The 14,581-nt window shown below is 31.8% G+C and overlaps 1 protein-coding gene across 1 annotated transcript in view; it reads right to left on the bottom strand.

Annotated features, from left to right (window-relative positions):
- LOC114335549 (venom protease) overlaps positions 1-1,864 on the bottom strand; it is a 67,328-nt gene extending 65,464 nt beyond the window's left edge. The window contains exon 1 of the mRNA XM_028285796.2: positions 1,704-1,864. Coding sequence (XP_028141597.1) covers positions 1,704-1,767 — 64 coding nt within the window. The 5' untranslated portion in view covers positions 1,768-1,864. The remainder of the gene's footprint in view (positions 1-1,703) is intronic.
- Between the last annotated feature and the right edge of the window lie 12,717 nt (positions 1,865-14,581).

Genomic DNA, 14,581 nt, shown 5'->3' with positions numbered 1-14,581 from the left:
AAAACTTGTTACTAAAGGTTTCTGTATAATTTCTCGTTGGTAGGAAGATAATCCATATAATTATCGACGCATAATTACATAATCTACATAATTATCCGCCAATGAGGAGGTTAAAAGGAAGAATGTGGAGAAAATCGACAAATGTGAATTACTGGCTTTTCCTGGTATGTTAATTTTGTACATTGTAATTTTGTTTTAAGGTTTGTAAATTGTTTATAATAATATTTTGGAAGATGCTGTGTTTATTAAGCAAAAGGTTCTTAAATTTAATCCATTTCCAACAACTTTCAATAAATATATTAGCTATTTTTGAGGTGGACATTTTTTACCCACCCTTGGGCGTACATGGAACCTAAAAAAGGTTGGGCGTTTAACGGTTAAATCAGATTATGTGTTTAAAATACACATAATTTTATTGAATTCTTTACCGTTAAACGCAAATAACTTAAAAACTACTCACTCTATCGCATTGAGACAAAAGGACAATATTTACGTAAAAAGTAAACAAGAATAAAAAAAACATGCTGAAATGATTATTACGACAGTAGCGTAGATTGTGAGCGGGAAAATGGGGAAAATGAAGTATATATCCCTACAGCACGCCTCTGGTAACAGCAGTAAACTATCTGTTAACACTAGTTAAAGTATTCTAACATGCTGATACATTTTTGGCAAAGTAACGTAAGTGACATTTTTGGCAATCATCTTTTTCCATTAAACTAACGCAATTATTGTTTAGAAAGTACTGCCAAAGTGTAGTAAGCCTATACATATTACTTATGTTTAAAAAGTAATTCTAGGCGAAAAACATGATTTTCACCAAAAATGTCACTTACGTTACTTTGCCAAAAATGTATCGATGTGTAAACCGTTTGTCAAGTTTGAACAAAAAATACTGGAAGGTGTTGAAACAATGGGCTTAAATCATTTTAGGATATTTGTAGTAAAACACTCTGTATCTCGGTAAGGAGAAATATTTTATTTAAGCGTTTTAGGTTAAATCTTTATGTTTTGTGCTAAAGTTTCTCCAGTTACTATATAAACAATTATTAATGAAACAACCTGTATAACTAACACAAGAGTCAACAACATCGACATGATCAATAGGTTCAACGCGATAATCATGAATCAGTTGAGAAAAGTATCAAGAAAAACAACATTAGACCGAATAATAATATCAATTAAGTGCATTAAGAAACCCTAAAACAGGAATTTCTATTAAAAATCAATAACAGAGCAGGTGATGGAATCGAAAGGATATGATTAAAGAAGATGGAGAATACTGATAAAAATCGGGGAGTCCAGATCATAAAAAATATAAAGAGAGCCAAAACAAAAGCATGTCAACAGATAAAATCATTGTTGAAAAACCGGAAGAACTGAAAGAGATGAATAGAAGAAAAGTAAAAATACGAACGATGTTTCCGATGCACAGGAATGGTATAAAGAGTCTCCAGAAGAAAAAAGGTGACGATAAAACTCACTGCCAAAATCTGGGTATTTTGAAAAGATTTGAATCTGGATGCTGAACGTTAAATAAAAAGTGTTGCATTCGTTAACGATTCCGAATTAAATATTCAATAAAAAGCTTAACATGAACGAATGTAAACATATTAATAGTTGATTTTGCAGTCACGATTAAAGAGGGCAAGTTTTATCTTAGATTGTTTTGTTAAAATAATGTTGATGTCAAAGTTCCTTACCTTGACCATATACACGTACCACAAACAGATTGATACAACACAATATTGACACAAATTTAAACATGCCCGCAAATAACTGTTATCACATATAAAAACTAAGACTCTCCGTTTGATTATAACCAATTCAATCGACAGAATATGTATATATACGAACAGTTCTGGATTTACCCACTAGTCTGCCATGCACAAAATTTATCCCGTACCTCTTTTTGTAAATTTTGTTATCAATACAAGAAACGTCATAATAAAAAGTTAAATTAATTAATAATTAATTAATAATGTCATAATTATTGAAAACATTTTTAAACGTTATACATGCAAGAATATTCAGAAAGTGTGAAGCGGATATGTGTAACATAGGGTGATTGAGTAGTAGGGTAAAGCTCAATAGCTCCGCTATAGTAATAGATAGCAATAAAAGTTAATAACAAAAATTTTAGCCACCTTTAAGCTTCACATTACAAAATTAGTTAGAATGTTACAGGGTGTTCGATAACACAGTGGCAGACCTAACTTATGTTTTTTTAAATGGAACATCCTATATTTTATTTTAAATTCGAAATCCTGTTAACTTCTCCATCACAAAAATATAAAGGTTTGTTATGTTATACAGGGTATTTTCAAAGTTATAACCAATTTTATATGAAAATCGTAACAAGTTCAACTCCCTGTATAAATAAAAATAAGCAAAACAACAATGGTTTATTAATGCCATATTTTTAACGTATTGTCAAAATTTTCAAGAATGGTCGATATTGCTAATTTTCTTTATATCAAATACAGGGTGAGTCAAAACGCAAGTACATTATTTTCTCAGTAATTTTAAACATAACACCCTGTATTTTATATCACTATTAAAAACCATTACCGTACTTTAATTTTTAGATAACATTCCCTATGTCTAAATTTATTAGTTTTCGAGATATTTTTATTTTTCAATGGACCAGTAGCGTGGCCACCCAAATCACCAGAATTTAATAAACTGGACTGATTTTTTTGGGGTTACGTTAATAATGAAGTTTATAAAATACCTCCAACAACAAGGGATGAGATGAAAAATAGAATACAAAGTGTATTTCGATGTGTTAATTTACAAATTCTCCGTAGAGTAAGTAGCTCATTCAATGATCGTTTTTAGGCGTACATAAATGTGTTAGGAGATAATTTTGAACACCTTATGTAATTAAATATTAAAAATATTTTATTAAAAGTAGCTTCTAATTTTTTCAAACATGTTTTTTTGCAAAATGTATTACTGATAAATTATGTTTCGTTCTTTATTTGTTACATTGTTACATTTACATACAAAAGTAGTGTTTAAGTGTCTTCACAAAATATTATATTTTGTGTTTGTGTGTTTTTGAAGTTATACTTCTTTACGCGCGATATGAGGGTGAATTTTTATATGTTAAAACCTACGATCCGGGCGCATGCGCATTATAACTTTGTTCTGATTGGATGTTCAAATGACATGTCAAAAATTATCCAATATGGCAGCTGTAGCGCAGCTGTGGTTTGGACGGTTGACGGTTTGGTTATGTATGGTTGTTGCGTTTTAAAATTTGTGGGAAGAGAAACAACAAAGGTTAGTTAATAGTTATACTGCCTTTTTAAATAATTTTCATATTATATTTTTGAAGTTATACTTTAAAATGTTTTAATTTATGTATGTATCAGTCCAGAAAAGGTGTGGAAATAATATATTAGTGTTTTTAAATATATTTTTCTACAAACGTGTTAAAAATGCAATTTTTAGGACTCCATAGGAGCGTTAAAAATGCTACTTTAAGGCACTAGTGCTTTAAAAATTTTAAGGCACTGCAGTTAAAAGTGAATTGTCAAATTGTGAAACGTCAAAATATTTATATTTCATTTATTAACATTAATATTAATAATACAACTTGCGCAATTTGAAAAAGGTGGTTTAAAAGGTTTTTTTTATTATAATTTTGTGTGTTTGGATTTGTCTTCCTTGGGCGTAAAATAATAAAACATCTATTTTTATATTTTACTTGTCACCGTGATGTATAATTATGTATATCTGAAAGGTAAGTAGCATGCGGCTTGATGGCCTTGTTAGTAGAGCATTGGACCAGAGATCAAAAAATCGCGAGATTTCGGGTTCAAATCCCGGACGATTCATACTTTTTTCTTTTTTTTTTTAATATTTGGCATTGTTAAGTTTTGGTTCATTTTTGGTAATTATTGTTAATTTTTTGTATTGTAACTGTTAAGTAGGTATATTTATTTCATTGAAATTATATTATACTAGAAGTATAACTTCTTACGTGCGTACAAAGTACACACACATTCTTTTTTTGTAAAATTTATTACTAATTTTCTTTGTTTATTTGTTGCATTTACATAAAAAGATAGTTTTTAATTGTTTCAAAAATGTTGCATGTAGTGGTTATGTTTTTGTTTGTAAAATGTATTACTAATAAATTATTTTTATTTCTTTATTTGCTACAGTGTTACATTAAGTGCGTTCGCGGGTGCCTGTCGACGACTAGTCGGCGACAAAAACGCAAGCGCACTTAAAAAAGATATACATAATATCGATAATACATAAATATATAAGGTATATTTACCTAGGATAATTTAATAATTGGGTGTTAATATTAATTAAAAGTAAATATACCTTATAGTATAGAATATTTATCTATTAACGGTATTATTTATATTAAGTGAGGTTAGAAATTGTCGGCGACAATTTGTCAACTGTACCCGCGAACGCACTTATAGATTACCGGATTGATAATCGGTAATCTTCAATTGTCAATTCAGTCATGGCTTACTTAAAATTTAGATAAATTTAAACACCTAAAATAATTTGCTCTGAAAAATGAAAATATCTCGAAAACTAATAAATTTGGGCATAGGGAATGTTATATAAAAATTAAAGTACGTTAATGTTACTTTTCAATAATGATATAAAATACAGGGTGGTCCGTTTAACATTACTGAGAAAATAATGTACTTGCGTTTTGACTCACCCTGTATTTGATATACAGAAAATTAGCAATATCAATAATTCTAAAAAATTTTGACAATAAATAAAAAATATGGCATTATTAAACCATTGCTGTTGTGCTTATTTTTATTTATACAGGGAGTTGAACTTGTTACGATTTTCATACAAAATTGGTTATAACTTTGTAAATACCCTGTATAACATTACAAACCTTTATATTTTTGTGATGGAGACGTTAACAGGATTTCGAATATAAAATAAAATATGGGGTGTTCCATTTAAAAAAACATAATTTAGGTCTGCCACTGTGTTATCGAATACCCTGTAACATTCTAACTAATTTCATAATGTGAAGCTCAAAGGTGGCTAAAATTTTTGTTATTAACTTTTATTGCTATCTATTACTATAGCGAAGCTATTGAGCTTTACCCTACTAATCAATCACCCTGTAGACAGTTTGGCTTTCAAAATGGCTTCGGAACAGCAGAAGCTCTGTATAGTTTCACAATTTTTGTGAGATCAACAAAAATACCTTTCGTCGCATTTATAGACTATGAGAAAAGAAAGCTTTTGACAAATTAAACATGACCTTCTCATGGAATATCTAAGGCGAAAATGACTCGACAAACATAATTTTAAATAGTGAGTAGTCAGAAATCTCTATTGGAACGCAACAGGCTGTGGTAACATTAGATGGAAATAGCACGGATGTGCTAGAGCAGGGGTGTCAAACTCAATTTTGCAGAGGGCCATATATTAAATTCAGAATGTGTCGGCGGGCCAGATTGAAATAAAAAAAAAATGTACTGAATTATTATAACATTTTATTTAATAGTATACTTATAATATACGGTTGTTAAAAATCATATCAAAGTTATAAAAGAGGGTAATTATTTTGAGCTCGAGGATCCAGATACCTGACTTCTCTTGTTTTTGACAAGCTCATTGATGTCAGGTATCATATTCGTTGTATTTATTTTAAGAATTGATTGGAGATGTTCATTTGTAAGTCTTGTGCGATGTTTGTTCTTATTTATTTTCATGACGGAAAACATCTGCTCACATAAATAGGTGCTACCAAACATGCACAGAATGCGTGCTGCATGCTTTTTTAATTCCGGGTAGTTATCCAAACTCTTGAAATATTGTGTATAAAATGTAAGTGCGTTAACCTCTTTAAATTTTTCTTTCAAAATACTGTCCGATTGAAGATCTATCAACTCCATTTGCAAATGAACTGGTGCCTGTGAAGCTTCAAAATTGAATGGATTGTTGAAAATTGGGAATTCCATTTCATTCATTTTGTGGAAGTCTTCAAAACGATTGTTGAATTCCGTGATAAGATTTTGCAGAAGTTAATATTGATCCAATTTTTTTTGATCCACTGTGCCAAATGATGTTAAATGAGGGAAATGATCCAAAGTTTGATTTTTTACCTGATTTTCCCACAGCCTCAACTTTGTTTCAAAGGCTTGAATACATGAGTACATTTGAGTGACAATCAGATTTTTACCCTGTAACTTTACATTCAGATCAGTCAAGTGTTTATTCATATCTACCAAAAAGGCACAATCAACACACCAGTCATTGTCATAATCAATTGGGTTGCCTTTTTCTAACATGAAAGCTTGAATAGGGTCACGTAATGCAAAAAATCTTTCTAAAACTACTCCTCGACTGAGCCAACGAACTTCGGTGAAATAAGGGACATCAGAAAACTTTTCGTCCAAATCTTGTAAAAACTGCCTGAACTGTCGGTGATTTAGTCCTCTGCTCCTTATAAAATTTACTATTTTAATTATAGGTTGCATGACATGGTCCATTTTTAAATGTTTGGATGCCAATGATTCCTGGTGAATTATACAGTGAAATCCCACAAAATTTCCTGATGTTTTCTGTTTTAATTTAGTTACAACGCCCGAATGTTGGCCAACCATGGCAGGAGCGCCATCCGTAGTTGTGCTGCTAAGTATATTCCAATCGAGTCCATATTCTGCCATCAAATGCTCCAATGCAGAATAAATATCATTTGCTGTTGTAGTACCTGTCAATGGAACGCACTTTAATAGTTCTTCAGTTATTTCAAAGTTACTGTTAATACCTCGTATAAAAACAGCAAGTTGAGCTGTATCAACAGTATCAGTGCTCTCATCAACAGCCAGTGAAAAGTTTGTAGATTCCTTAATTTTCTCCTTCAGTTGAAGAACCAAATTTTGAGATAAATCATTTATTCTTGAAGCAACAGTGTTTCTTGACAGCGAAATATTTTGAATTATTGACTTTTGAAATGGAAATGAAACATCGGCAACTTTCAACATACAGTCTTTAATAAAATCACCATCAGTGAAACGTTTTGATCTCTTCGCGATTTCTAATGCAATAATAAAACTTGATTTCAGGGCATCTTCGCTCTCAGTATTAGCTTTAGTAAACATCGATTGTTGACCTTGAAGTTTAGATTTTAAAGATGACAATGGGTGCGTTCGGACGACCACAGCGGCTGGACAGCTGAGCCAGCAGTAGCTGTCAGACGTCACCGCTGGAAGCCAGCTGCTGAGAGATTTACTAAGCTTTCCCTATCACGGCTGGATGCAACCACTCAGCCGATTTCTGCTGGCAGCCAGCCGCTATGGTCGTCCGAACGCACCCAATCTGTCCATTCTTATTTTTTCAGTGTAACAATCGAATTTTGATTTATGATTCGTATCATAGTGTCTCTTCGTTAAACTCCTTACAAACAGCAACTGTTTGATTGCAAATCAAACACAGTGGTTTACCTTTCCATTCTATGAAAAATATGCATTTTCCCATTTAGACTGAAAAACTCTACGTTCACTATCAACTTTACGTTTTTGTGACATTATGCCGAAATCGTAACAAATATGGAACTCGACACAATTATGGATATCGCACACGCACGACACAAACAAATGTACAATACCTTCTCAACCACTACTTCGCAACTGACTCACGTGACACGTCGACGCACTTCTTTTATATCGATAAGGAAGGTTCTAGTCTAGACTCGAAGCGCATGGAAGATTCTACTGTTCTCAACAAAAATAATAGGGTGTTTCCGCTAAGAGATGGTGTTACTGTCTATCTCTCTCGCTTGTCTAGGCACGCGCTGCCTTTGAAATGACTTATAAATGTAGTGTAGTGTACGCATTTTAAAACTTCCGTAGAGCAATCGAGTGAAGTCTAAAAGCTCTAAAAAACATGATTCTTCTTTCTGTGACACATTGCGATCGCGGGCCGTATTGGTATGGCCCGGGGGCCGGATGCGGCCCGCGGGCCGTATCTTTGACATGACTGTGCTAGAGATAAGTAGATGAGTTAGACAAGGCTGTGTACTTTCACAATTGGTTTTAATATATCGTCGTCCTCATATGAAAAGTCCAAATTAATAAATTTTACAGGAGACGAAAAAAACTTATTTAAAGAATAATTTTGACTTAAAACGTTATCTTATTTGACACAGTTACTTAAGCGTGTGACACACACGCAAACTTTAAGTACGCGGGTCTAAAGATCGCGGACTTACTCGGCTCGCCGTCGGTGACACACGGCAGACTTACTCATAACTAATTACGATGTCGTCAAGAGAAGATGCTTTGTGCTATTTAGAAATTTTATCGTATTATATTTTAAATACAGTAAAACCTCGATATAATAGACTAATTCGGGCGGCGGGATGTCTGTTAAAGCCGAAAGTCCGTTGTATAAAAATAGGTTTAAAATCAATCAAAATTTTTTTAATTATGTAGGTACTGTATTTAGATACAGTGTACAAATTTGTAAGTTTTGGAAAAAAAGAATAAAGTTTTAGTCGCTACTTTTTTACTTTTCTACTTAATTTAAAAACTTTCTGCAATATACTCATTTGGTTGACAAAATTATTCACTGATTCATGGGTTGAATAAACGATGTATTTTTGGCAAAACATTCAATTTATTAAAGTTGCCATCTTCTGAATTTGTTGCTGAAAAATATTCTAACAGCACAACCCGTGGAAATGAGAAGACGGGGTAGACCAAAGGTGAGGTGGATGGACGGGGTAACACAAGATGCCGAGAAGATCGGAGTCGGCAACTGGAAAATGCAAGCAAGCGACAGAACATAATGTCATAGAAAGCTTAAGAAGGTCGAGGCCCTCTAAGGGCTGTAGCACCAAGATGGTGATGATGATCATCTGAATTTAGAATACTTTCAGGGGGATTAGCAGGAGCTTTTTCTAAAATCGATAAACATTTCACCTCTTTAGGCGGTATTAACAGTTTTTCCTCTTGAAAATATTTTTAATTCAGGTACAAATCCTTTGAAAATCAGTTTTTGAAAATATCTCTGGTGAACCATGTCCTATTAGAGCTATAATATGAAGCGGTCAGATGATGCCTTTTGACAATTATATCTTTGACAACACTAAGTTTACGAAATTTACCAACAATAATTATTATTATAGTAGTCAATACATGCGATCCATCGGCGTTAGCCGATCCACAAAGTAGTGCTGAGATGTTTCCTTTTTGTTTTTCCTTGTAGAATTCGATTTTTCTTATTTTTTTGCATTCAAATTTTTTTTACATCATTTACAAATTTTGATCTGATTTCTTGTCCGTTATATCCGAAGTCCGTTAAATAGAGGTCCGTTCTATCTAGGTTTTACTGTACTAATAAAAAAAAGACGATCTATTTTAATTTAATACAAGGTAGGCATAAACAAACAAAATATCATAGATAGGGGTCGACAAGTCAAGAATTCTTGTCTTGACAACAACTTCTTGTCTTGTCTTGAAAAAAATCAAGAAATTTAAAAAATCTTGTCTTGACGTTTTCTTGACATCTTATATCTTGTCTTGGCTCAAAAAATTTCAAGATCTTGAAATTTCTGACCTTTTTATTGCGTTGCGTCCTAACACGGCCTTCGTCCCTGATCTGCGTTTGTTTCCTGACGCACCCAAAATTGATGTGTAGTTGCATGCTTGCAATAAGCATTTTGTATGTTTCGCACCTATTCTAAGCTTAGCTGTCCAGGATTTCATAAAAATTGCTGAGCCAAATCGAAACAGTTTAGACATCGAAAAGGATTTTAATTATTTGGAGGATGAGATCGAAGTAGAAAATGATATTAATGCTACTACTTTAGATTTTAACTCTCCTGTAAGTAAAATTAAATACCTTGTAAAAAAATCAAAAATTCAGGGCAAATGCAACTTAAACTTAACAGTATTTGCGAGGTCATGAATTGTAAGATGACTATGCCAGAACTAGATGCCCTACAAGATGGAATTCAACTTTCTAGATGCTAACATGGGGCTTAAGTGTAAAAAATGCTTAAAACTCTATTTTTTGACAACAACCAAAATCTAAATAATTGGTAAATGTTAGATAAAGAATGGTTCTGATCAGTAAATTTTGTCAGTAGGTTTCTGAGAAGGTTTAAAACACTCGAAGGGGAAAAATATTGCACACTCCCATTGGTGGTAATTGGAGTAATTTTACTTTTGGACAAACTGGAAATATGGGCTCATGAACTTAATAATAAAATTAATAGAGACGCTACCGATGAGCAATTAATTTACTGCATTCAAGCTGCGAGAGATAAAATACTGAAACACTATAACTAAACTAATTGGATATACTATATTGTTGTTATTTTGAATCCTCACCATAAAGTAGAGGCATTTTCCTCTTCACCTTGGGAAAAGCTTCTATAATCAGAGGCAGTACAACAATTTGAACAAATATTTAAAGCTAACTACTTTAATAAATCCCAGAATGATCTATAGAATCCAATACCAGAGCCAGTACTTAGTCTGAAAAAAGAAGATAACGAATTTGATTTAGATATTACTTGCCTATTTAAGAAAGCTGATAAAGATAACTTACAATCTTGGAAGTATGAAATTGAAAAATACTTAAATGAGCCTAGGTCAGAAGATTCTGAGAATATACATACTTGATTTGTGGAGAAGACACGAAAATATCTACCCGTCATTATGGAAAATGGCCAAGGATTTTCTCGGAACTCCAGCAACATCTGTACCTGCGGAAAGGCTATTTTCAAGATCAACTTAAACAATAACAAAGCCAAGACCTCTACTAGGCGTTGACTCCATAAGAAGTGTTATCTGCCTTAATTCATGGCTTATCAATTCCGATTTAAAAATGTGCTAAAGGGCCTAGCCGGGTAAGATGATGAAAAGTGCCCCCAACTCGATTCGAATTCCATATAGGTCACCGTTTAGCATATATAGTGAAACTAACTTTCTGAAATTTTTAGCCCCCTAGGTGGTCATGTGACCCACCTAGAGCCTAATTAGGCTTTTTAAGTTTTTATTTTTTATCTCAGCCGCATCGAGAACTAGCGAAAAACTTTAAATAAAAAAGTTGTAAGCTTTAAAAAGTTCTGTCCGAAAAAAAATTTTTTTTTAATTTTTGGTGGGAAGTTTAAATTTTAGAACGATTTTAAAATTTTAAATGTGTATAAAAAAATAACTAAGACATTCGTTTTCACGAAAAAAATATGTAACGTGTATTTTTGCATAATATTTCACCCTGAATTTTTTCAAATTTTTAAAATTGGTGAAACGCACCTTTAAAAATAAAAAACCGCATTTTTTCGGTTTTTTTTTCGTTTTTTGATATAATATTATACATATTTTTCAAAAAGGTAATACCGTCACTAGAATAGGTAAAAAACTGAAAAATAATTGCGGTTTGCTTAATAAAAATTTTTTGTAATCCCATCCATTTTCAATATACGCGTTGAAGAAAACAAAATTTTACACATTTTTTACGATTTTGCCAAAACTACTGGCAACATTGTAATAAAATTTGGCGAGTTTTAAGAGGTAGTTGTTGTGCATTTTTTGACATACAATTAAGAATTTTATATTTATCATTGGCGCGTGTACGGGTAATAGCCTGAACTTTTTAAAGAAAAAAGATAGTACGCCACTGATATATTTAAAATTAATAATCCTTTTTGAATTCCTCGTTTAATTTGTGACAAAAAATCTATCTTCCTATTTTTTCATACGACGCGCCATTTTTATTCAAAAAATAAAACATCTTAACCCTTACAAAGTATTCGAACTTCTATTAGTAGTTTCTATACATCTACATACGTAAACTCGGACGTCCATCATAAAAACTAATTCTAATACTTTGGACGCGTTAAGATATTTTATTTTTTGCAGCAAAACGGCGCCTCGTATGAAAAAATGATAGGATAGTTTTTTTATCGCAAATTGAATGAGGAATTTAAAAATGATTGTTAATTTGAAATATGTCAGTGGTGTACTATCTTTTTTTCTTTGAAAAGTTCAGACCATTACCCCTAAGCGCGCCAATGATAAATATAAAATTCTTAATTGTATGTCAAAAAATGCACAACAACTACCTCTTAAAACTCGCCAAATTTTATTACAATGTTGCCAGTAGTTTTGGCAAAATCGTAAAAAATGTGTAAAATTTTGTTTTCTTCAGCGCCCTGTATATTGAAAATGGATGGGATTACAAAAAATTTTTATTAAGCAAACCCCAATTATTTTTCAGTTTTTTAACTATTCTAATGACGGTATTACCTTTTTGAAAAATATGTATAAAATTATATCAAAAAACGAAAAAAAAAAACCGAAAAAATGCGGTTTTTTATTTTTAAAGGTGCGTTTCACCAATTTTAAAAATTTTAAAAAATTCAGGGTGAAGTATTATGCAAAAATACACGTTATATATTTTTTTCGTGAAAACGAATGTCTTAGTTATTTTTTTATACTCATTTAAAATTTTAAAATCGTTCTAAAATTTAAATTTCCCGCCAAAAATTAAAAAAAAAATTTTTTTCGGACAGAACTTTTTAAAGGTTACAACTTTTTTATTTAAAGTTTTTCGCTAGTTCTCGATGCGGCTGAGATAAAAAATAAAAACTTAAAAAGCCTAATTAGGCTCTAGGTGGGTCACATACCACCTAGGGGTCTAAAAATTTCAGAAAGTTAGTTTCACTATATATGCTAAACGGTGACCTATATGGAATTCGAATCGAGTTGGGGGCACTTTTCATCATCTTGCCCGGCTAGACCCTTTGTTATTTAAAATAAAATCTAGTTTTTATTATTAGGTAGTCAAGATATTTCAAGATTTCTTGTTTTCTTGACAAGAAGTCTTGGTATTGACATAAAATTTCTTGTCTTGTCTTGAAATCTAAAATTACTTCTTGTCTTGATCTTGTCTTGAAACCAAGACAAGATCAAGACAAGATCTTGAAATTTTCAAGAAGTTGGCGACCCCTAATCATAGATAAGAGGGTAATATTTTCATCAGCCTATAAATAATTAGGTTTACTCAAAAACAAATAATCACAACTAATTTAGTATAGATAGCTTAAATAGTGTTTTGTGGTTTTCTCAAAACTTATAAAATGTAACTTGGCTCATGTAACGTCCATATGGGCAAGGTCGTGCGGCGCACGACGGCGCCAAGGCGTTAAAGGCGCCCTTTGACTCGGCAAAGTTAAATAAATGTCCAATTCAAAACTAAATATTTTTGAAGCAAAAAAACATTGCAAAAAATAACTTAGTCCACTCATTCCCAAACATTACTATTTCGTTACGTATATTATTAACTATAGGTACCGGTTTCTGTAGCTTCAGCCGTTCTAGCTAAGCGTTTATTTGAAAAACAACACATGTCAATTTTTCGAAAATTCGACTTTATGTATTGTTCTTATAGAATAGTAGTTTATTTCTCCAGTTCACACATTTGGTTCACATTGCATAGAAAATTTTGATAGTTTTAGAAAAACAACAGTTGTCCATGCGTTTTTTTTTGTAAAAACAACAGTTGTCCCATCCTAGTCAACGGTAGTTGTAAGTGTGAATAATCTTATCCTTAAATTTATCAGTTGTGTGCATTCTTTGATAGTAATAATGTGATGTTTGTTTCTTTTGTATTAGAAATAGTTCAGCATAACAGAAACTATATGTACAACACAATACCTCTCTATTTTCGAATATATTTTGGTAAGTTTGTACAATTATTTTGATATCCACATTCCTTCCAATGAATGTCTTAATAAAAGTAAGATTTGAAATAAATTAAAGCTGGGCAGTTTTACTTGATTTTCCAAAATTTTCATTTTTGGACAAGTGTTGTGTTTCAAATAAACGCTTCAATTACTTAAGATCTAGAATGGGTCAGGAACGGATAGAAAATCTTACTATTATTTCTACAGAGTCTGAGTTTTTAAAGGACCTGAAAAATGAAAATCTAATTAATGAATTTGTCAAAGGTAAAGCAAGAAAAGTTCAATTTCAATAAGAAATATCCGTTGGTTTTCGTCATAATAAGTACATTTGTTTAAAAAATCGCAATATAAATATGTTTCATTTTTTGATCTTCAATCTTTTTTAATAATTTTAAGTAATGCTGTATATAACTTTAACATAGTTTTTATCCTGTTCTGTTTTATTATGCAATATAGTTTAAAAAAATTATTTTTAACAACTGCTACACTACTAGAAACAACAGAGATGAAAATAGTTTGACGAATGTCAGGCAAAAGTCTGTTGGATAGTGAAAGAAGCGAAAACATAAGAAGATCATGCAATGTAGAAGACATAAAATGGATGGGTGACAAAACGGAAACAGGAGTGGAACGAACACATTAGTAGAATGACAGAGGATAGGATAGTACGAATAGCACGAGATAAGTCACCAAATTGATGAAGAATTATTGGCAGACCAAGAAAAAGATGATGCGATAATCTAAACAATTTAGGAGGCAAATATTGAAGAATAAACATGCTTTAAAGCCTCCATACAAGAAGGAAGAAGAATATGTATATTATTTTTTGTAACAGTACTGTGTACTTATTATTTCCTTCAAAAAAATATCTGGGTA

Source organism: Diabrotica virgifera, chromosome 10, assembly GCF_917563875.1.
Source record: "Diabrotica virgifera virgifera chromosome 10, PGI_DIABVI_V3a".
Taxonomy (NCBI): Eukaryota; Metazoa; Arthropoda; class Insecta; order Coleoptera; family Chrysomelidae; genus Diabrotica; species Diabrotica virgifera.
Note: the sequence above shows the minus strand (reverse complement) of the source record. Positions and strands in the feature narration are given on the sequence as shown.